We start from the raw sequence: 24651 nt of genomic DNA on the forward strand, positions 1-24651 counted from the left end.
GCAGAACTGGAAAAAACCACCTTAAACTTCGTATGGAACCAAAAGAGAGCCCGCATAGCCAAGTCAATTCTAAGCAAAAAGAACAAAGCGGGGGGCATCACACTACCAGACTTCAAACTATACTACAAGGCTACAGTAATCAAAACAGCATGGTACTGGTACCAAAACAGAGATATAGACCAATGGAACAGAACAGAGGTCTCGGAGGCAACACAACATATCTACAACCATCTGATCTTTGACAAACCAGTCAAAAACAAGCAATGGGGAAAGGATTCCCTGTTCAAGTATTTTTATCATAAAGTTAGCAGATAGCATTTTTTGTTGCTTTGCTTCTAAGTAAATTGGTCCTCATCTGCAGGTTTCTTCTCTGTGTATTCAAACATGGATGGAAAGTATTCAAAATAAAAGTAAACAAAATACAAATTTTAAAATATAACTACTTACATAACATTTAAATTGCATTAGGTATCATAATCTAGATTTAAAGGATGTGCATAGGCTGTATACAAATACAAGACCATTTTATGTAAAGCATTTGAGCATCTGAGGATTTTGGTATCCAAGAAGATCCTGGAACCAATCTTCCAAGGATACTGAGGGATGATTCTGTATAGGCTTGTTGGGAAAATCAGGAGCATAATAGTGTCAAGAAAGGAGTGTTATTTTTGGCACATATTTAGTAACCAGAACATTCCACACTACTACAAAATCATCATTAGTTGTGACAACTGAATGACAGGGCCTGTTGGGGAAACTACTAGTTTTGAATTTGACTGCATATAGGTAGATGTACTACTACTTGTAGAACATTCTACCAGTGTTTCAACTACCCATCCTCCACCTTGTTCTGAAATGTATTTAGAGCAAAAGAACGCTCTCATGGCTTTTCCCATCCATTGCTAATGAAATAAAACTTACTCAGCAACTGGGTATTAAATTCCAGCAAGCAGGGGGTACAAAAGTTTGCCAAACCCTTTTTTAGTGGTAATTATAACTCTAGGCACTTTGCCTCTTAAGTTTGTCTCCCTTAGACAACTCCAAGATGGCTCTAAAGACAAAGCATGGCTACATAATTTCAGCTTGAAATCCTTATCAGGCTATTTCAAGCAGGAATGGTTTGTCATTGAACAATAAAGATAATTTGTTTAAATTTTCCATTTTATTTTATATTTGTAGGCATAACCGCAAAGCTCTAAATTTTATAGATTGCACTTGGACATGGATGTTTGAAAAAAACTTTTGTAAGTTCTATCGCATTAATACTAAAGTCTTTATTTCTGTTTTTTAGTATGATACTTATCTCAAAGTATTTAACTTTTTAGTAAACTTCTATGGTTCCAAGCTGAGATAATAAAGCATTTATGTTGACTTTCACTCAGTTATATCAATTTGGTTATTTAACACAGTGTACAACATTAGTAAACTTTGTGCCAAATTTCTCCATATAGTCTGGAATCTGTACTCCAGTGGGTGAAGCAATAACATTGTGAGGCCCTTAGGGAAACAATATCCCTGTATTGCATATGTCACTGTATGGCGTTGACTGATCATACTGGGAAGTTGTCATGCAAGCACTAGTTAGAAGGAAGCCTCGTGCAATTCTACAATACGTACACTTTGCTGGACGCGGTGGCTCACACCTGTAATCCCAACACTGGGAGGCAGAGGCAGGCAGATGACCTGGGGTCAGGAGTTCCAAGACCAGCCTGACCAACATAGAGAAACCCCGTCTCTATTAAAAATACAAAAAGATTAGCCAAGCATGGTGGCACATGCCTGTAATCTCAGCTACTCAGGACGCTGAGGCAGGAGAATTGCTTGAACCCAGGGGGTGGAGGTTGTGGTGAGCTGAGATCGTGCTATTGCACTCCAGTCTGGGCACCAAGGGTGATACTCCATCTCAAAAAATAAATTTCAAAATATATGTACACTTTGGCCATTGCAGAAACCATCACCCACTTCCAAATTTAATAGGCCATCTTCCACATTCCATTGTTCTTTCACGTAATTTGAAGGATAATATAAGGACAAAAGTGGAAGCATGTTTAACCCTTAACAAAAACAAGTTCACCATTAAGACTTGTAGCAGATACATCACTGAAATTAGGGTGGTTTGGTGTTTATTCTGTAAAGCACACAATCAGCACAAATAAAAGTACTGAATTTGTTTCTCCTATCAAAAGATGCCTAGCTACAGAAATAACTTGCATAAAAGTTAAGAAACATAATCATGGTCCCTGGTGGTCTAGTGGTTAGAAAAAAAAAACCATAATCATGGAAGACTTTGTGCTTAAATTTCGTCAGACTTAAAAATACTAATTATGATTTCGACTAAAACACTTATGTATATACGTATATATAAAATGTGTAAAATATAAATCTATAGGGAATATGGGTAAAACATTTCTATCTAGACTAGAAGTTTAATAGGTCATTTCTGTATATGATATTAGCATTTTGACCAATAAATATATGATCACTAAGTACAAATTAAAACATTTATTTTGGAAATCAAAATTAATACCCATATTGGTGAGGGCGTGGGGGGAAGCAGTCTCTTATAATGTTAATAGCGATTTAAAGAGGGCAAGGCCAGGTGCAGTGGCTCACACCTGTAATCCCAGCACTTTGGGAGGCTGAGGAAGATGGATCATGAGGTCGGTAGTTCGAAACCAGCCTGGCCAACATGGTGAAACCCCGTCTCTCCTAAAAAAAATAAATTCAAAAATTAGCCAGGTGTGGTGATGGGCACCTGTAATCCCAGCTACTTGGGAGGCCGAGGCAGGAGAATCGCTTGAACCCAGGAGGCAGAGGTTGTAGTAAGCTGAGATTGCTCCATTGTACTCCGGCCTGGGCAACAAGAACGAAACTCTGTTTAAAAAAAAAAAAAAAAAAAGTCTGTGTGCGGTGGCTTATACTGTAACCCCAGCACTTTGGGAGGCCGAGGCAGGCAGATCACCTGAGGTCAGGAGTTCAAGACCAGCCTGACCAACATGGAGAAACCCTGTCTCAAAAAAAACAAATATAATAAAGAAATCATGTAAGTTAGAAGTACTGAGAGGAGGCTGACTCACACCTGTAATCCCAGCACTTTGGAGGCTGAGGTAGGAGAAATGCTTGAGGCTAAAAATTTGAGACCACCTTAGGCAACAGCGAGACACCATCTCTACCAAAAATAAAAATAAAAGAACTGAGAGAAATATGGAAGGATATATATAGATATAGCAACGTTATCTTTGGGAAATGTTCCCCACAATTGGAAGACAGGCCATTTTGAATGGGGAAAAAATTTAAAAATTTCACAAAATTTGTAAAAGAAAATGAATTAATGTCACCATATACAAAAAAGGTCTGTATATAAATTAAAGTAAATCATTTAGTGGAGCCAAATCAATAAAGATATACAAATGGCTAAAAACATTAAATGATGTGATGACACATTAATGATGAGGGAACTATAAATTGAGACCATATTTAGAGCAGATGAAAAGAGTAAATGGTCTATAAAATTATTGGCCACAAGAGGGCATCAGATTTCCTTTTCCAACTTCAAAGCTAAAGGTTATACTTGCAAATAATCTAGCTTCTACATGAAAAGTGTTAGTGGTTTTAGCTTAAGTCTTTCCTATGGGTCTACATGCAGAAATTGTCACTGATAATGGAGAATTTTAATAAAGTATGTCATAGTTAATACAAAACAAACATTTCTTTATTATAATTATTTTTCTGTTAATAAAAGTAGTATTGTTCATTTAAGAAAAGAAATAATGGCCAGGCGCGGTGGCTCATGCCTGGAATCCCAGCACTTTGGGAGGCCGAAGTGGGTGGATCACAAGGTCAAGAGATCGAGACCATCCTGGCCAACATGGTGAAACTTCATCTCTACTAAAAATACAAAAACTAGCCGGGCATGATGGTGCGCGTCTGTAGTCCCAGCTACTCGGGAGGCTGAGGCAGGAGAATCACTTGAACCCGGGAGGTGGAGGTTGCAGTGAGCTGAGATTGCGCCACTGTACTCCAACCTGATGACAAAGTGAGACTCTGCCTCAAAAAAGAAGAAATAGATACTTAGAAGCACAAAGACAGATAATCAAAATCACCTATCATCCCTCCAGCAGAGATAAGCACTGTTAATATTTTAATGCATGGGGGAGCTTTTACTTTATATACTCCTATATTGTTACATTATGATATGAAATATATTCATTTTATGGTCACACAATTCGAAACCATGGAATGTTTTCTTTTTTTATTATTATTTTTTTAAGACGGGGTTTCACTATGTTGGTCAAGCTGGTCTTGAACTCCCAATCTCAGGTGATCCGCCTGCCTTGGCCTCCAAAGTGCTTGGATTACAGGCATGAGCCACCACGCCTGGCCTGGAATGTTTTCTTATGTAATTGATTTTTTCCCCCTAAAACAGGATTTTTTGTAGTTTCATGGTATTCATATGTATGTGCCGTAACTGATTTAACAAATCTTTATTACTAGATTTTAAGCTACAGATCTCTTTCAGAAATGTCTTTTCAATCATGTATCTTAATGCATACCAATGTCAGTGGTGTTGGAATAGACAAGTTAATCTCAGAACTTCCAACTTTGTGAATTCACACGTAAAAAATATAGACAATATATTTTCCAGTCAATTTAATAAAGCCATAAAATTCGAAGGAAAATAGTGTGATTTTGTTTTACTAAACTTGATGGGAAAAGCAAATATTGCTTTTGCATCTTACACATCATCCATCAACCACTTCTAAAGAAGTGATAAAATACACTGAAAATGAAAACATGTTTAACATTTAACATTTTTGAACTTTGTCTAAAGTGACTGTAACATGAAAATATAAAGGAAATACTGTTCTGGTCCCACAAATGCCTTCTCAACATAGAGACTGTAAGAGGACCTCGTGAAGAGGGCTTATGCAAAGACCTCTGAGAAGGGAGGTGACCTCTGCTCACAAGATCTGGGAGGGTCTTTGCATATGGGAGCTGGCAAGGAGGAGAAAAGTCTTGGCAGGGCAGAGAGCACAGACGGCCTCGGGCCCTTCCTAGGTTCTCGGAATGTGGAGTGATTTTAATCGCTCTGTTGTCCTCAGTGCTCGGGAGATAAAAGCCCCCTGATGCATTGGGAGGGGTCAGACCAGGTGGCTCCTAATTGGCCATACTTCTGATGCAGCCGCACCCTGATAACAATGGGTGGTAAACTCAGAGTACTAGTTTAGCCGTCTTAGAAGGCTCTCGAGTGCTGTTAAATGCTCAGAGCAGTAGTTTAGCAGGTTTTAGAAGGATCTCATGTATGTTCTTAAGCTATATACAGTTTGTTTCTCATTTTTTCAGTGGCTGAGTCAGGATAACCTCTAACTCCAGAATCCAAACTCTTAACCATTACATTTACTGCTTCTAACAGAATCCTTTCATTTATGTTTTTTCTTTTTTTTTTGAGACAGAGTCTCGCTCCGTCGCCAGGCTGGAGTGCAGTGGCTCGACCTCGGCTCACTGCAACCTCCTCCTCCCCAGTTCAAGCAATACTCCTGCCTCAGCCTCCGAGTAGCTGGGACTACAGGCCCGCGCCCAGCTAATTTTTGTATTTTTAGTAGAGACGGGGTTTCACCATGTTGACCAGGATGGTCTTGATCTCTTGACCTCGTGATCCACCTGCCTCGGCCTCCCAAAGTGCTGGGATTACAGCGTGAGCCACCGCGCCCGCCCATTTATCTTAAATTATGAGTAAGCACAAATATTTCCCACCTGAGTTGTTTGCACACAAACCAAAAAAAAAACGCAGGAATAAGCATGTCCTACACATGCAAGCCTCAAAAGCACTAACCTGTGGCTATAATGGGTCCCATTCTAGCACAGCAACAAAAGGGAGAAAGGGGGTTAAGATCCATTCTGTGTGAGGTACAACACCCATGAGCAGCCCTGTAGATCCATTACAAGGTAATTTTAAAAGACCTCATAATGAGGTCTTTCTGGCAAATTGTCCTCAAAGAAAGGATCCAAAAAGGAATCCCATGTGATAACTGCAATAGTGCTGAACTTTAAAAATCTCTTTAAGATATTTCTCTTCTTCTTCAGCCTTTGAGCAAACTCAAAGAGAGGATTATACATGTATTTCTTAGTTAACATTTGAGTATTTAATCATTAAAATGTTTGTTCACTGATACCAGGGGGAGCAGAGTGGATTTTAGAGTGTGTGTGTCAGCATGGCCAAATCTGATGGCTATTTTGGATGAGATGGTGTTGTATTTCAAGTATTGCTCTGGTGCCAAAATGGATGATGTACAACAGTAATACACGGATGTTGGAGAAAAACTGAAAACCACCCCCCCAAGTTAATCTCTTAAAATGTGGCATATCTTTCCTATAATTACTATAGACATTTAAAACATTTTTAACATTTTAAATAGCCTATGGACATTTCTTTTTTTCTTTTTTTTGTAGAACTTTAACTGCTATTTAAATTTCTTCACTTAACTGTACCACAAATCTTTTGCGCATAACATTACAAGAAGTTTAAATCAAATCTATATATACATACACTCATAAAGCTCTCTTGGTCTACTATAAAGTGGATCTTTACTTTGTCCTGAACACAGCAGATAGTATCTTTTAATTGACAAGGCAGAGATTATGTTTCCTCTCATGTAATTATTTAGTTTCTTTGTGTTCTCTTGTACTGTGAACGCATAAAATCTTCCCTCCTTGTCAGATTAAAAGACTGGTGAATGCTCGAGGACTATGATTTTCCAACAGGTCACAAATTGCAGTCACTGACTTTTTTACCATGTTTCTCATCCCAGAATCTCAAGGTCATTCTCCTGTTCCCAAAAAATTCTCTCACTGTTGACAGTTCTGGGACTATGCAAGAAGAAAAATATCTTACTTAGCAACATTAAAAAAGCATAGTGCCAGCAGCCAACATTGAACTTGGGATAATGTGTGACAGCTGACCTAACCTAGACACATCTTTTCAAATGCAAGATAACTCATTTTCTTCATTAGTTCGTGCTGATTCCATAAAGCTGCTCTTGGCAAAAACTCCAGCAATTCGAAAGAAACCAAAGATAAATCAAGGAGACATACTGCTATGGGGATACATGTGGCAATGGCTTGATCTGAACATAACCAGAGCTGCTACAATTATTATCATCAACAAAGATTACTGACCAGGTGCCTGTGATCCCAGCACTTTTGGAGGCTGAGGCGGGCAGATCACCTGAGATTCGGAGTTCAAGACCAGCCTGGCCAACATGGTGAAATGCCATCTCTACTGAAAACACAAAAATTAGCTGGGTAGGGAGGTGGGTGCTTGTAATCTCAGCTACTCAGGAGGCTGAGACAGGAAATTACTGGTGTGAGCCACTGTGTCTGGTCCCACAAATGGTTTTTCAACAAAGGAAAATATGCTCAATTGAGGAAATTGAAAGGGAGGTAGACTTTTAAACCATATGATAATTTTCTCTTGCCATCAGGAAAGATCAAGAAGTTGGATAAGAGTATGGGGAAGATTTTCAGGGCATAAGCACGCTCACACACTGAAAGCATAAGCCGCCACAACACTTAGGATGCCTTTCCCAAAACCTAAAATGCAGTAAAATAAATAAACGGGGAAAAAAAAAAGATGCCTTTTTAATAATAGCTATCAAATACTTGTCTGTAGCTCCTCTTTAAGAAATTTAAAGATATATTTATACATATGCAAAATGACATACATACATATCGATTGTAATTTTACTTATTATACCAGAAGGATGGGATTAATTTAAATGACCATCAGTTGGAAAATGATTACATACATTATAGTGTATCACTTTGATGTAATACTACACAGTTTTGTGTAGTATTTCAAGCAGAAGACTGCTTGAGGCCAGGAGTTTGAGACCAGCCTAGGTAACATAGCAAGATCCCATCTCCATAAAAAATATAAATCAATAAAATGGGCCGGGCACAGTGGTTCACATCTGTAAATCCCAGCACTTTGCGAGGTTGAAGCGGGCAGATGATGAGGTCAGGAGTTCAGGACCAGCCTAACCAACATCATGAAACCCTGTCTCTACTAAAAATACAAAAATTTGCTGGGCACAGTGGCGCACACCTGTAGTCCCAGCTACTCAGGAAGCTGAGGCAGGAGAGTCACTTGAACCCGGGAGGCGGAGGTTGCAGTAAGCTGAGATCACGCCACTGCACTCTAGCCTGGGTGACAGAGTGAGCCTCTGTCTCAAAAAACAACAACAGCAACAACAAATCAAAATTTTATATATGAATAAAATGGTCCATCACCTCTTCATGTCTTCCTGAGGTTAGATGCATCCAAATCCTTTACATGCAGTAGTAAATGAATTCGAAAGGTTGGTTCTTTTTAATAAAATGCAACAGGAATAGAACAAATCATGCCTTCATACAAACACACTTTTATTGAGCACTTACTGTGCCAGCCAGGCCCTAAATGGCCAGCGGGACAAGTTCGTGATTCAAACGTCACCAGCACCTGATCACCATTCAAGGGCTGCTTTCTGTGTTCTAAGCCTCTTCTCTCTTCCATTCTTCATCCCCAATGATTTCATCTCTTTTCTGTCTTCCCCTACTGCACCACTGCCAACTCACCCATACTTCATAAAGAAAAGTGAGACCTTTTATCATCCCAGCTAATATCATCCTATCCACACAGCCACAAATGTATTACATCTGCATCCAACTCTCTCACTTTCTGGCATCCATCTCTGAAGAAAAAGTTTTCCTTCCCCTCTTCAAGTTAATCCCTCTACTTAAATTCTTCATTCCAGGTTGGCCCCTTCTCTCCACAGCCTAAATTCATTATGCTTGCATCTCTCTTATCTTAACTAATCTTTGCCCTACTCTAGTTACTGTGCCCTCAGGCTTTTTCCTTCCCTTCGCCACTAAGGACCTTGAAAGAATCTAAGAGTTTTTATATTGGGTCTTATCAATCAGATGATCAGATGTCTCAGGAACTAGTGGGGATCTGGTAAAGGGGGGCTGTGGAGAGGCAAAGAGAAGATAAACAATAACCATTTCATCTCATATGATTTGAACCTCTCATAGGATTTTATTTGAGACAGGTACATGCAAAATGTATTGCTTCTTTAGATTTCTTAATTTTTTTTTTTTTTTTTAACACAAGGTCTCTTGCTCTGTCACCCAGGCTGGTGTGCAGTAGCGCCATCATGGCTCACTGTAGCCTAATCTTTTGGGCTCAAGCAGTCCTCCGACCTCAGCCTCCTGAGTAGCTGGGACAACAGGCACGTGCCACCAGGCCTGGCTAATTTTTGTATTTTTTGTCGAGACGGGGTTTTGCCATGTTGGCCAGACTGGTCTCGAACTCCTGGGCTCTTCCTGCCTTGGCCTCCCAAAGTGCTGAGGTGACAGGGGTGAGCCACCGTGCCTGGAAGTTTGTTCTTTTTTATTGTTCAGTGTATCCCAGTGTGTTAACGCCCTGAATTAATAGATGCATTTGCTAAACCTCGGGAGGGCTTGTCTGACCTTCCCCTACCTAACCCAGACCTTACCCTCTATGTGGATGGAAGTTCAATAATGACAGCCGGAGGGCAATGAAAGGCAGCCTATGCAGTAGTCACAGATTCAGCCACCCTCGAGGCACGCCGCCTCCCCGATGGAACCACATCACAAAAGGTGGAACTCATTGCCCTAACCCGGGCTCTCACGCTAGCACAGTGGAAGCGAGCAAATATCTATACTGACTCAAAGTATGCTTTTCTTATTACCCACTGCCACTCTGCCCTCTGGAAAGAGTGGGGATTCCTTACCACAAAGGGGTTCCCCATAATCAATGCTACCCAAATCTCTAACCTCCTGCAGGTCCTGTCACTGCCCAGAGAAGTTGCTGTCATTCACTGCCGGGGGCACCAGGCCCAGCAGGATGCCGTTTCCCAGGGCAATGCGAGGGCATACGCAGCAGCAAAATCTTTAACCAATACCAGATTAACCCCAACTCCGGTCCTTTTTCTCACACGGCCACACCGCCAGTCTAGTCGCCATCAGAAAAACAGGCCCTCATATCAAAAGGGGGAACCGAGTCTGATTAGGGCTGGATCTTCCTAAACAACAGGATCGCCCTTCCCAGAGAACAGTCTCCTAAAATCATTGCTGAAGTCCACCAGTCCTTACATATAGGGCCCAAGGCTTTGCACCGCTTTGTGCAACCCCTCTTTTCTCACCAGGTCTACAACAGACGATTGAGCAGGTACATAGGCCATGCATTACTTGCTTTAAGGTCTCGTCTCAGGGGGGCTTAAGGCCACATTTTCCTACCCACCAAATGCGTGGCAACTTGCCAGCACAAGACTGGCAAATTGATTTTACTCATATGCCCACTCCCAAGAAACTCTGCTACCTCCTAACCTTTGTAGATACCTTTTCTGGAAGGATTGAAGCCTTTCCCGCCTCCAGGGAAACTGCGGACACAGTGGCCTCCCTCTTAGTTCAAGATATCATCCCTCATTTTGGCTTGCCTGCAACCATCCAGTCAGACAACGGTCCAGCATTTACAGCCCAGGTGGTCCAGCTGGTCGCCAAGTCTCTCAACATCTCCTGGAAACTACACATCCCCTACCACCCTCATTCATCGGGTAAAGTTGAACGGGCTCACAGCATCCTCAAGGACCATTTGGCCAAACTTACCATTGAGGTAAAACTCTCCTGGCCCACACTTCTACCTGTTGCTCTAGCCCGGGTCCGAGCCACCCCACAGGGGCCAACGGGCCTCAGCCCCTTTGAACTGCTGTACGGCCGGCCTTTCCTAGTCTCCCATAATCTCCCGGTGCGACCACCTCCACTGGCCTCCTACCTCCCCTTTCTCTCTCTCCTCCACCACTTACTCAGGGAACACGCCGATCGCACTCTCCCTGTTGTTCCGGGACCAGAGGACCCCCGACCAGCAGCACCTCTCCAGCCAGGTGACAGTGTTCTCCTCTGGGAGCTCAAACCAGGATCTCTGCAGCCCAGGTGGTCGGGACCTCACATTGTTATCCTAACCACCCCCACGGCAGCCAAGCTCCTGGGTCACACTCCGTGGTACCATGTGTCCCGCCTCAAGCTGGCCCCCCAAAATGATCAGCGGAAATACGAGTCCCTGGGCCCCACTCGCCTCCACCTCACCCATTGCTGTAATCCACAGACCCCTAACCCTTCAAGTCTTCCTTCTAAAAATTCTTCTAATACCCCTCCTTAAGGCCGATTCCTACGATTGGCGCTTCTACATCCAGGAAAGCTGGACTGAGGGCTCCACCACCAAAACGCATTATCTTGCACAGGCAGACTGCCAAGCAAACGGCTATCAGACCACTGTTTCCATTCTCATTCCACAAGGAAAAAGTGCCATACTCGGCAGCGATCTAACATATCGCCATCTACATGGGCTATGCTTTTTATATGACCAAACCAAAGACTACTGTCATTGGTGGAATACCACCTATGGGGGGTGCCCATATCACTCTTGTGTTATTCACTTGCCAAAGCTTCCAAGCCGTTCCAACAGCATGCTCACTCGCTTCAATGACGGTTCCTTGGCCCTCAACATCCACGACCCCTGGCATAACCGGTGGAACACGGGAGTATACGGTAAAGTCTATAAAGATTTTATCTGGAGCCACCCCCCCCCCAGAGAACATGGCTAATATTCCGGTCCTACACCCGCATCGCCTCCGGAACAATAGGACAGCTCAGCTTGGTAAGCCATACCATCCTACAGCAGGAAGCCTGTAACCAATTCAAACCCTCAGATAGCACTTCCCAGCCTTTCTCCTGGCTAGCTCTAGTACAGCAGGGAACTAACATTTTAAATTTAACCAAAGCCATAAATTTCACCGACTGCTTTTTATGTGCCTCACTCAACAAACCCCCCTTAGCTGCAGTTCCCCTCCGGTCCAGGTTCAATCTGTCACAATCACCTACGGGGCCTGCCACCACCTTAACGGGTGTCCCCTTGTTCAAAGTACACTCTCAAAATCTCTTTCTCTGCTATAGAACGGCCAGCAGCTCCAGCCCCGGCTGCAACACCACAGTAAAAGTAAAATTCTCCCTTTATGCGCCTCCAGGAGGATCCTTCTGGTGTAACAGAGCCTTAACCAAAGTTATTAATGCCTCCTTCCCCTTCCCTTGTGTGCCGGTCACTTTGGTCCCATAGTTAGAAGTATATAGGCAGGCCGAGCTCCTATCCCTCTTTCCACCTTCCCCTAACCACCGAAACAGGTGAGCAGTCTTCCTCCCAATAGTCGGTCTCTCTCTAGCATCCTCTCTAGCGGCTGCCGGGCTAGGAGGCGGCGCCCTAGGCTACAGTGTCACTTCAGCCATGCAACTAGAGGACAAGCACCGTGTGGCTATTGAAGCATCAGCCGCCTCCCTGGCCTCTCTCCAGCGACAAATTGCGTCACTGGCCCAGGTAACTCTTCAGAACCGATGGGCCTTTGACCTGCTAACAGCGGAAAAGGGAGGTACCTGTCTGTTTCTTCAGGAGCAGTGCTGCTATTATATCAATGAAACAGGCCTTGTAGAGGAAAACATCAACACTCTCTATTGCCTCCAAGAAGACCTCCGCAAGAAACAAAATGCATCAGTTTCGCCTCTCAATTGGTGGCAATCCCCCATGCTTACCTGGCTAATCCCTATTATCACTCTCATTATCGCAGTTTGTCTTCTGTTAATGCTGGCCCCTTTTTTCCTCAGGTTTTTACAGGCCCACATGAGGGAAATTTCCAGGGTGGCCGTAAACCAAATGCTGCTTCACCCCATGTCCGACTCCCAACCGAGGCACCAGCCAACTGACCCTTCTCCCTCACTTCGCCCCTATTCAGCAGGAAGTAGCCAGAAAGAAGCGGCGTCCTATATCATCAAAAGGGTCAGAATGGAAGGCTGGTCGCCTCGTCAGGAGTTTGGACACACCCACCCATCTCCACACCCAATGCCTACGTCACACCTCTGCACTAAGCACCTAACTCTACAGCCAGCACCAATACTGCCCAACAACCCTGCCAACCAATGGCAGTACGCCCCATCCACTCCCTACTCCACTCAGCCCCAACCTCTGCACACACCACCCGCCTCTGCACTCAGCACCCACTTTTGCACTCAGCACCAGTGCCGCCCAATTTTAAACCTACCAATAGCAGCTCGCCCCGTCCTCATCCCTCTCCCCTTTGACCAATCAAGGGCATCCTGCTTCTCCCCTCTAGCTGTGGCTATAAAAACCCTACGCCTTGGGAAGTCACCGCGACTTCTCTGGCCCCTTTCCCAGGACCACAGAACTTTGCCGGGGAGCTGAATAAACTGGCATTTAATTTTTATACTGGCCTCAGTTTCCTCATTTTAAACTTGGCAATAAACCCTTACAGAAAACAGTATGGAGGTTCCTCAAAAAATTAAAAATAGAACTACCTACCCCACGATCCAGCAATCCTACCAATCTTTTGGTATTTTCAGAAGAACTGAAATCAAGATATTGAAGAGATATTCGCACTTCTAAGTTCATTGCAGCATTATTCACAATAGTCAAGATGCAGAAACAACCTAAATGTTGGTAGATGGATGAATAGATAAAGAAAATGGTATCTAAAAAAAATGGAATATTACTCCGCCTTAAAAAAAAAAGTCCTGCTATATCCAACATGAATGAACCTGGAGGACATTTTGCTAAGTAAAATAAGGCAGTCTGAAGGGACAAATATTGCATAAAATCACTTTTACGAGGTATATAAAATAGTCACATAAAATAGAAGCAGACGGTAGGATGTGCCAGGAGAAACAGGGAGGGAGAAATGGGGAACTGCTATTCAACAGGTAAAAAATTTCAATTCATGCGAGATGATTAAGTTCTCACGTTAAATGTTTTTTCCACAATTTAAAAAAAAGACTAAAAGTTCACTTTTTTCCCTTACCAGGTTTCTTAAATTGTAGTCTAGAGATCAATGTATTCATTAAAAAAAAAAAAAAAGCTTGCAGAATGGTTTGACATGTGAGAAAAAGTAGTTTCACTTAAATTTCATTTTATTTGTCCTAACAACCCATTGTCCTAATACCGGTGCTCTGAATGCTCAAAAGAATGAAGAAGGCTCAAGGAACGCAACATTACATATGACATAAAATTTAAAACAATCTCTATGTCCAAAAATAAGAAAATGATGAGTTATGGAACTTCAACTTAATGAAACATCATGCTTCATTAAAATGAATATATATGAAATACTTCTAACAACAGGGTAAGATGTTTATGATACAACATTAAGTACAAAAAATATTAGAGAACATGCACTTTAAAAAATACACACACACACACACACATTATACATATAATATACATACATATATATATATATATATATATATATATTTAAATATGCCAGAATTAAAATAGGACAGACAGGTTTTAGTGATGATGTCAGATAAAATATTTTAAAATTCATTTACTATTGGTCACAGTGTTATTTTGAAGGAAACAATTTTTTTTTTGAGACAGCGTCTCACTCTATAGCCCAGGCCAGAGTGCGGAGGCACACTCACAGCTCACTGCAGCCTTGACCTCCTGAGCTCAAGTGATCCTCTCACCTCAGCCTTGCAAATAGCTGGAACTACAGGCATGTACCACCACATCCAGCTAATTTTTGTATTTTTTGTAGAGACGGGGTTTCACTAATGTTGCCTAGGCTGGTTTTGAACGCCTAGGCTCAAGCGATCCACACTCCTTGGCCTCCCAAAGTGCTGGGATTATAAGTGTGAGTTACTGTGCCTGGCCGGAAAACAATTTTTTAAAATATTTCACAATTAAGTCAGATGAAAATCAAATTCGAATTTGCATAACCAATGAGTTAAACGCATCCTGGCTTATAGAGACAAATTATTTCAATAGTTCTTATTACTGGTAGGTATTTCTGTCTAACACAGTAAATGATGTCACACATTATAGCAGTACTGGTGCATATCCTAGAATTTTGGAGATAAGGTAAATAGCATGAAAATGTAACATATTTAACTATAAACATGGTGCATGCATATATATATATATATACACACACACACACACACACACACACACACTAGTCAAGTGCAGAAGTGAGAAGGAGCAAAAGAGTAGAACAAAGAGTTTGATCTGTGACTGTGAACAATTGAGATACCTTGCTATTTTTGGACCTGCTGGTTCTGCTTTTCATTGAACAGTGACACAGAAGGTGTAAGCAGAGATATTTCTTTTTCTCAAGGTTAGTACCTAGCACCAAGGCACTACTTCTGAGCTATTGTAAAAATGCCAAAGGCAAAGTAACCATCTTACTGCCCAATCCAAGATACTTTTGAGGACAATTTGCTGTTATTAATTACACTGAGGTAACAGACATAAAACTGCCCTGGGAAAAGTGCGATAGTCACCGTATTATATTAGTGAGATAGGATGCAAATATTACTAGTATAATAAAAGAATAAAATGATGCTAAGAGCTAACACTTAATTGAGCACTGACCAGGTGCCAGCCTGTACATCTGACATATGTTAACAGCAATCCCATAAAAATTGGGATACTACAAGGTAGATACTATTATCCTATTTTATTCATGAGATAAACGAGGATAGAGAGGTTGAGTGGTTTGTCTAAGGTCATCCAGTTAGTAAGAAGTGAAGCCAGAGATGGAACCAGAGTTGGCTATCTCCCAAGCTCCTTTTATGGTGTTATCCTGTCCAAAGTATTTTTGTTGGGTTCCCCATCTCCTTGCCAACAGCCTAGTAAGCACTTAGTGAATTTACACCAAATTAAATTTGTTCAGTCAATGAACAATGGAACCCTGTTGGCCATTTTTCTTTTTCCTCCTTTCCAAAGCCCTTAAAAACTTTTTGTTTGTTTTTTTTAGATGGAGACTCGCTCTGTTGCCCAGGCTGGAGTGCAGGGGCACAATCTCGGCTCACTGCAACCTCTGCCTCCTGGGTTCAAGCGATTCTCCTGCCTGCCTCAGCCTCCCGAGGTCCTAATTCAATATGACTGGTGTCCTTAAAAAACATGAAAATGTATACACAGTGACAGACATGCATAGAGGGAAGAGAGATGAAGGAAATGACCACCTACAAGCCAAAGACAAAGGTCTGGAGCAGATCCTTCCCTCACAGCCCTCAGAAAGAAGCAATCTTGCCAACACCTTGATTTTGGACTTCCAGCTCCAGAATGATAACAAATTTCTGTTCTTTAAGCAGTTTGTAGCAATTCGTTATGGCTAATACAATCACATGTAGAAATTACTTGTAAATGACTAGGCATTTCAGAAGACTACTCATTTAAAGACTTTGACATAATACTCTCCAGGTTTTCTGGAAAGCTAAAATCTAAGACATTTGTTTTAGGTATTTTAGCAGATCACCTCAAATTCTGATACTAAGAAGTATTAGTATACCAAAATTAAACAACAATTTTTAAGCAGGTATTTTTTTTTTCAACCACACTAAAAGTCTGCAATTTTGTGAAGCCCAAGGAAAAAAAAACTTAACATGAGTGCCTTAGCATGGAAACCTGCAAAGGGTTTCCCGGGCATTCAGAGGCTCCCAAAGTTGGTTAATTATTGAAATCATCTGGAAGAGAACAATCGCAATCAGTGAATTCATCCTAGACCTGCTCAGCGGGAATCCCTAAGGAGGGCTTTAGAAATATATTTCTAAAATGCTTCTGATAATAATGAATTTTGTTTATGTGTTCACTCCTATTGAGTCAGGTAACTCAATGCTGTATTTGGGCAAGTTCTCTCTTTAAGCTAAGTGCAGCCTTTCCCCTCACTACACATACTCACCCTTTTTCTCATGATACTGCCTCCTTTTTTTTTTTTTTTTTTTTTTTGAGACGGAGTCTCGCTCTTGTTGCCCAGGCTGGGGTGAAATGGCGCGATCTCAGCTCACTACAACCTCAACCTCCACCTCCCATGTTCAAGCAACTCTGCCTCAGCCTCCCCAGTGGCTGGGATTACAGGCATGTGCCACCACGCCCAACTAAGTTTGTATTTTTAGTAGAGACAGGGTTTCTCCATGTTGGTCAGGCTGGTCTCAAACTCCTGACCTCAGGTGATCTGCCCTCCTTGGCCTCCCAAAATGCTGGGATTATAGGGGTGAGCCACTGCGCCCAGCTGATACTGCCTTTTTGAAGAGACCAGGCCAGGGGCTTTGCAGAATATATGATGCATAGTTAATCAACACATATTTGCCCCCAGTGTCCATAGTTTTCGTACTAAATATCTACTCAGCATTTACTGAGCAATTTGGAAGTCAAAGAGTTAGGCAGTGGGGACTGACGTAGGTAAATCACCTTCAGACTCCTGAAGGAGGTATATCAAGCATGTGAAACAATCAGAATGCAAAGGTTTTGTGCCATAAAACACCTGTACTGACATTGAGGAGGGCACAGAAGTACCTCTAATTTAGGAGAACCTAACAACAGCTTCTTTTTGTAGTTATCTTAGAATAGCAACTTTTTTCCCCTATGAATATTTAACACAATTTAAAAATCATCTAAGTAACACAGTATGTTTGATTTATACTTTGGAAATACCAGCAAAAAAACAGAGCTTAGTTTCCTGGACTAGCTTCTTTATTTTTTTCACTGTTGGTGTTATTGCATCTTGAAATTATCTTCGATTATACCTTAGACCTACACTATTTTTATTGAATAATAAATTACTTCATACCCAATGTTGTCTCAATTGAATCAGCTTTACCATGTTATTTACTTAACCAGAAATATGATCTGGCCATTAGAGCTATAAGATTAAAATATGGTCTAAATTAAAGGCATTTAATTATTCTCAGTTTCACTTAGCATATTTTACTGTAATCTCGATTCCTTGAAAGTTTGTGTATCATTATCAGCATCCCAGCTATTAGGGATAAATACAAACTTTCATTATTATACCGATTTTATCTCTTTGAAATCTTCCAACATCCCCTGTGAAGTAGGTACTTTGTACCATTTTAAGCACTAGGAAACTGAAGCCAGTGAAGCAACTAGTAATAAGTGGTATTTAAACATCCCTGACTCTAAGTTCTGTGCTCTTTACCTTTTAATCTCCAAGTAGGGTATTTCACATTAGTATAAACCAGTGGTTCTCAAAAGGAGGCGATTTGCCTCTGACCCCAGGGTAGATATTTGGTAATGTCTGGAAATATTTTTTATTGTCACAATTGTGGTAGGGATAGTGGAGTGGGGCCAGGGTGCAACTGATACCCAGTGGGTGGAGGCCAGGGGTGCTGCCAACATCTTACAATGCACAGGACAGTCCCCTACAACAAAGAATTATCCAGCCCAGAATGTTAATAGTGCTGAAGCTGAGAAACCCTAGTACAAACAAAATACTCCTCAATATGCTTCTTACAGTAGCATCAATAGTCCCTTTTGGTTTTTCCTGAAATCAACATTTACAGTCAATGAAAATACTTTAAACCATAACAAGATATTACTTTGGTCCGAATATCTCTGCCTCTCTAAGATTCTTATGTTGATATATATTAGCCAGAAGACCATATCTCACCATTATATTGAAATCTTAATACCCAATGGGATCGCACTCAGATGTGGAGCCCCTTTGGGAAATGATCAAGTTGTAAGGACTCCACTCTCATAAATAGCATTAATGTCTTAGGAAAGAGCCTAGAGCAAGCTCCCTTTCCTCCTTTCTGTCATGTGAGAATACAGCAAGAGGCGCCATCTTTGAAATCGAAGATAAGCCCTCAGCAGACACCAAATCTGCCAGTGCCTTGATCTTCGACTTCCTAGTCTCATATGTGTGTATATGTATATACACACATTCTACAATGCATCTCAAAAATGTTTGAGTTTATACTATAAATTCTGAAATGCCCACAGAACTTTAGAGGTTTCAACCCCAAATATTATATACTGTTATATAAGTACACAGGAACGGGAGATATTTGTATGCATGTTAGACATGTTTTCAATGATGTATTAATACAATTGTAGCAATCTTTATTCCTTCTATTTAAAGGATGCACTGGGGGAAAAGGAAACCTTGATACAGGCAAGCAGGGAGGAATAAAATATTGAAGCTTTAGTGGACATTGTATAAAAGGTACAATAAAGCCACACCATGAGGCAGAGAACTGCTTTCTTGATTTTATTTCAAAAGTACACAAGGTCACAAAACTAGAGCAAGTTGTTTTTCTTAACAAATTTTGTTCTTACAAATTTTATAATCTGCACCATCGGATATATAAGCCAGAAATCGTAAATACAAAATCTGCAACTGACACTATCAATTCTATACTTTGCACACATGAAGTGTCAAAATATTTTTCTCAGTAGTACAAGTGTATTTATCATTAAAATTCACAGTTAGGGACAAAAATAAGTGAATCAATGAATCGTGGTTCTCTTAAAACTTGTGTCATTAAATAAGTTAGCAGAAAACATAAAGTTCTTCTTTGATGGAACTTTGACTGTCGATGACCAAACCAAACCCAACTGATGTGTACTGTCTTCTTAAATTATAAAATAATTTATAAAACTTGATTTTAATGATAAAAGGCTGGTGTTCTCTGCTGTAAGATAAATGATCAGCCTTCCCTAAAGATAAATAAACAGAACCACAATTCACAAATTTGTTTATTATTTTTCCCTGCTTATCTAACATTTATAAAAGGAATTTGTGCTCAGTTATGGCCTATTTTAGTGTTAAAATAGGCAAATGAGTAAGAAATCCTATTGCAGAACATAATGCCTTTATTGCTGGAATATCCAAAGGCATTCAATATATTAATACTTGCCCAGAACATTTACACTACTAAACACAGGAATGTTATAAAGATCTATGTACATATATATAATATATAATGCCACAAGCCACTAGGAAGTTAAAATTGTGCCAACATTTTCTACAAACTACTCTTTATGTGACTCATCAAAGCATTAACCACATAAAATATGGACTTTTTCTGTTCACACTGGAATAAGGCATCTGAAAGCCCTAAACACTGCTGAAGTGAAAATTAGAAGAAAAAACTTGTAACACTCACATAACATCAAATGTACATGCTGCACACACACAAAAGACACTAAGAATATTTTTAAGAAGCCACACACCACAGAATTTGATAGTCAACTTCATGCAATGAATTCCTTTTATATTTAATCAAAATCTTTACTTGCCCCTTTACTTGTTCCAAATTTCCAAGATTAACTCTTAAATTTAAAAATTATCCTTTTAATAAAAATCAGGTATCTCTTTATGTCCATAATCTATATGGATAGTGATTTGGATTTTTTCAATCAAACTCTCCTAAGATACACTGAGGCCGTGTTTCCATTTTAGAAAGCCCATGGCAGATAGCTCAAATTAAAAGGAAGCAATTTGTCCAGAATAATTGGTTACTGTAATCAATAACAGACTTTTGGGAGGTTGAGGGAGTGAGAGGCTAATGAGGGAGTAATATTAGTTAAGATTGCCAGTGAGAAAAACAGCTGTAAACCACTCCGTATTTGAAGTACAGAACTGGCTGGATGCTGTGGCTCACACCTGTAATCTCAGCACTTTGGGAGGCTGAGGCAGGAGGATCTCTTGAGTCCAGCAATTTGAGACCAGCCTGGGCAACATAGTGAAACCTCATCTCTTAAAAAAAATAAATAAATAAAAACAAAGTATGGAACTATACATTCTACAGTAACATTTCTTTTCAAATTATCCTGTGTAACCTAAAGAGATGGTATCAAGTCTGTCAGTTACAAAGTAGAACCAAATGGCTTTGCTGTTAAGATGCAGTACTATCCTTGACTGATGTTGACTATTTAACTGAAATGCTTTAGTAATTTTTTATTCAACTACTTGATTGCCAACAGTAATTTGGGAGCAAATATTTGATCTCTGGTTCAACTGAAATTACCCGTGAGAACTACTTGAAAATTTAGCAGTACTATTTGGCTGACAGAATTTTAGTGAGACATAAGCCTATAAAACAATGTCCTCTAAAATATGAAGTATAAGGGAAGAAAATCTTGTTCTTCATGTATTCTTATAAAAAAATAAAAAGGAAGGAAAGTCTTTTTTTTAATTTTTTTAATTTTTTTGAGACAGAGTCTTGCTCTGTTACCCAGGCTGGAGTGCAGTGGTGCGATCTCAGGTCACTGCAACCTCCACCTCCCAGCTTCAAGTGATTCTACTGCCTCAGCCTCCCCAGTAGCTGGGACTACAGGCACGTACCACCACGCCCAGCTAATTTATGTGTGTGTGTGTGTGTGTGTGTGTATATATATATATATTTTTTTTTTAGTAGAGATGGGGGTTTCACCATATCGGACAGGCTGGCGTCAAACTCCTGACCTCGTGATCCGCCCACCTTGGCCTCCCAAAGTGCTGGGATTATAGGTGTGAGTCACCATGCCTGGCTATACATGTCCAGTTTCTATGATAACTTCTACTTAGATCAACAGGATAATGTTCATTATATGAAAGTCAGGAATAGGACGAACCAAAACTTCATCATTAGTGTTCTGTTTACTTACTTTTATAGTATTTTAAAATAAACTTTATTCATATAAAACAGGTCAAACATCTGACATTCAAAAATAGCTACTGTTATAAAATCAGAAACATAGCCAGAGTGTTGGAGATATTGAAATTTCTAAATCTTTATGAATAACACAATCATTTAAGTTACATACACAAAGAACAGAAAAGGGGCAAGCTTGAAAATGTGCGGATAGAAAGGTGTCACAGTGATGTGTTTTAGAAACAGTACCTTCACCTCTAAGCACCTTTCGGGTAGGTGATAGCTAGCTCATAGGCACCAGAAATTCATAATAGAAATTAAATCACCCAAAAGGCACAGATGAAAATGTTAACATAAGTATAAAAGCAATTTTATGTAAGGTTAAAACCTATTTTTAAAATGCTTCCAAATATGTAAAAGTATACACAAATCCATTACACATTCAGCTTAAGTTTCCCATTAAAAAGTGTACACACAATACTCTAATTGTAAATACATGCCACCATTTATAATGTAGCATTTACCACCACAGCACCCAAAGATATTAACAGAAACCAAATCCCTACTAAAATCTAGGGAAAGGTTTTAGAGCTAGTGAAATAATTTATTGCAGACTGTATTTATTATAAAGAAACTGTTGGCTCATTCTACTATATCCACACTCCCTCACAATCTTAAGGGAAATACAATAAATCCACTTTCTTCTCCTAAAATGATATTTAACACATTTGGCAGGTAGGAGTATTCCCTTTACTCTTTTTTCTTTCTTATCTTTTTATCTTTTTTTTTTTTTTTTTTGAAGAATAAATCACTTTCACAAAACTAAGACTCAAACTTTTTCGAAGCTCAACTTGGTTTGCTGGAACTATACAAAGACATGTTTGGTCACACAACAGCAACTGCACATCCTCCCAATGGAATACAGAATTGATGGAGGACGCTTACTTGCTTAAAATGTATTTGATTATTCTGCATTTATGATAAAAATATCATCCAGGGATTGTATTCAAGAGAGTAAATTTAGGATTACATGTTTCTAGAACACATAATATGTAACACCATCCAAAAACAACAACGAACAACGTAAAGCACTGAAACCGAAGAACCACTTAAAATTTAGAATAAATTAGGAAATTTCAATCTATAATTATCAAATGATAAATGAATTATAATATTTTTCTAATAAGAAAAATATCGCCTAAAGTGGAAAGCCAGTTATTTAGTTGGGAACTATGAAATACTACATCTTCGATCTGGGTGGCCACCATTTTGAAGACCACCACAGATCTGAAGGCATAGGATCACTCACCAACAAAATCTATCCCTGCTATTGCACCTAGTGTCATCTCCTATGGGGCTGACAGCAAATGTTCCATCCAACTCAATCTGATAGATGCTCCTTTAGCATATAAAAGAGCTTGCTAAGTCCCTATTGCCTGTAGCAGTCTATCAACTAAATATTTAAGGAATCACTTCATAGACAAGGTTTATGAATGACTTAAAAGTAAAACTAGTACTTTCTAAACCACTGTAGTGTTTTCTGTGTTTTATTCCAAACATATTTAGAGTTTTCAAAGGAACTATAAAAACAAGCACAAACATACACAAGTAATTTTGTTATGGATGTTTCCTTACTAATCTGGGGGAGACTGCTGGGCCATAAATAAATGAGATACACATCCTAAACATAGTGGTAAAAATTATAAAGTACCACTTTCAGACGGCTATTCAAGTATCAACTTGATATGCAAGTAAGTTAACCAATTTCTTCACCTATGATTTCATAATCAAAGTGCTACATCTTACTTAGGTACTGATATTCAGAAACCTTTAAAATTAACCTCTTAAAGAAAATCCAGCTTTTTCAGATGGTAAACTTGTCTTTACTAACTTTAATGCCTGTTAACTATTTCAATATAACCAAAGAAAATTTTTTTAAAATATATTTCTTACAGTTCCTGTTTTTTGATATATTTTGAGGCTAGTAACAAAATTTAGACCAGAATAGGTTTTCATATATCAAAAAAAAAAAAAAAAAAGAAAAGGAAACAAACATGGAGAGCACAGATGAGACATACGGAGGCTCTATACTATAGACCCATCCTTGCTCTGTGCTGGAATCATCACAGGAACCGCTCCCATTCGACTTAGATTAGGGGCAGCTACCTTAGCAGGTGGGAGAGTCGGACTCTGAGGAGTGCGTTCAAAGTCTTCACTTGGTACTTGGTTATACTGAGTCTTGGAATATCCTTCCATGTTGGAAGGAGACATGGATCCCAGGGATGAATGATTACTGCCTATATAGCTTCTGGCAGTGGACGTACGGCTCTTTGGAGGCGGCACATCTTCCCTGGAAAACAGAATCCCCAATACATGTCAAAAGAATACCTTTCTAAAAACCTACAATTATGCAAGCTATGAATCATGGATAAGGGCCTATATTTAAATACTAAGCATATAAAAGTGTGTGTGTGTGTGTGTGTCACAAAAAAGCAAAAAGAACAAGCCATAACATCATAAATTGTGTATGCATCCCCAATTTGTCATTCTGATTAAAGAGTTACAACTTCACATTTAATGAAATATGGTATTTACACAAATATAGCTGATTCTAGAATGTTGTCTTACAAAGCATAAATCTCAAATAGTTTCATATTATAGTATCACTGGTCTAGATAATCTAGTTACAGCCACATAACACTTTACAGTTGATAAAACATTAACACCTACAGATATATTTGTATCTTAATCACGCCTGTAATCCCAGCACTTTGGGAGGATGAGGCAGGCGGATCACCTAAAGTCAGGAGTTTGAGGCCAGCCTGGCCAACATGTCGAAACCCTGTCTCCACTGAAAATACAAAAATTGGCCGGGATCAGTGGCTTACACCTGTAAGCCACTTTGAGAGGCCGAGGTGGGCAGATCACGAGGTCAAGAGATCAAGACCATCTGGCTAACAGGTGAAACCCGATCTCTACTAAAAATATAAAATTAGCCAGGCGTGGTGGCACATGCCTATAGTCCCAGCTATTCAGGAGGCTGAGGCAGGAGAATCAGTTTAATCTGGAAGGCGGAGGTTTCCGTGAGCTGAGATCATACCATTGCACTCCAGCCTGGGCAGCAGAGTAAAACTTCATCTCAAACAAAACAAA

At 40.0% G+C, this 24651-nt stretch overlaps 1 protein-coding gene across 2 annotated transcripts in view; it reads right to left on the minus strand.

Moving 5' to 3' along the window:
- CXADR (CXADR Ig-like cell adhesion molecule) overlaps positions 1-24651 on the minus strand; it is a 69375-nt gene that overhangs the window by 2275 nt on the left and 42449 nt on the right. Inside the window, exon 7 of one of the 2 annotated variants that reach the window (XM_017539620.2) lies at positions 23665-23848. In XM_017539620.2, coding sequence (XP_017395109.1) covers positions 23665-23848 — 184 coding nt within the window. Of the gene's footprint in view, positions 1-22242; positions 23849-24651 lie in introns of those variants that run through there. The other variant, XM_017539616.2, reaches the window with a different exon arrangement.

The sequence above is a fragment of the Cebus imitator genome, unplaced genomic scaffold (genome assembly GCF_001604975.1).
Source record: "Cebus imitator isolate Cc_AM_T3 unplaced genomic scaffold, Cebus_imitator-1.0 Scaffold7, whole genome shotgun sequence".
NCBI classification, from domain to species: domain Eukaryota; kingdom Metazoa; phylum Chordata; class Mammalia; order Primates; family Cebidae; genus Cebus; species Cebus imitator.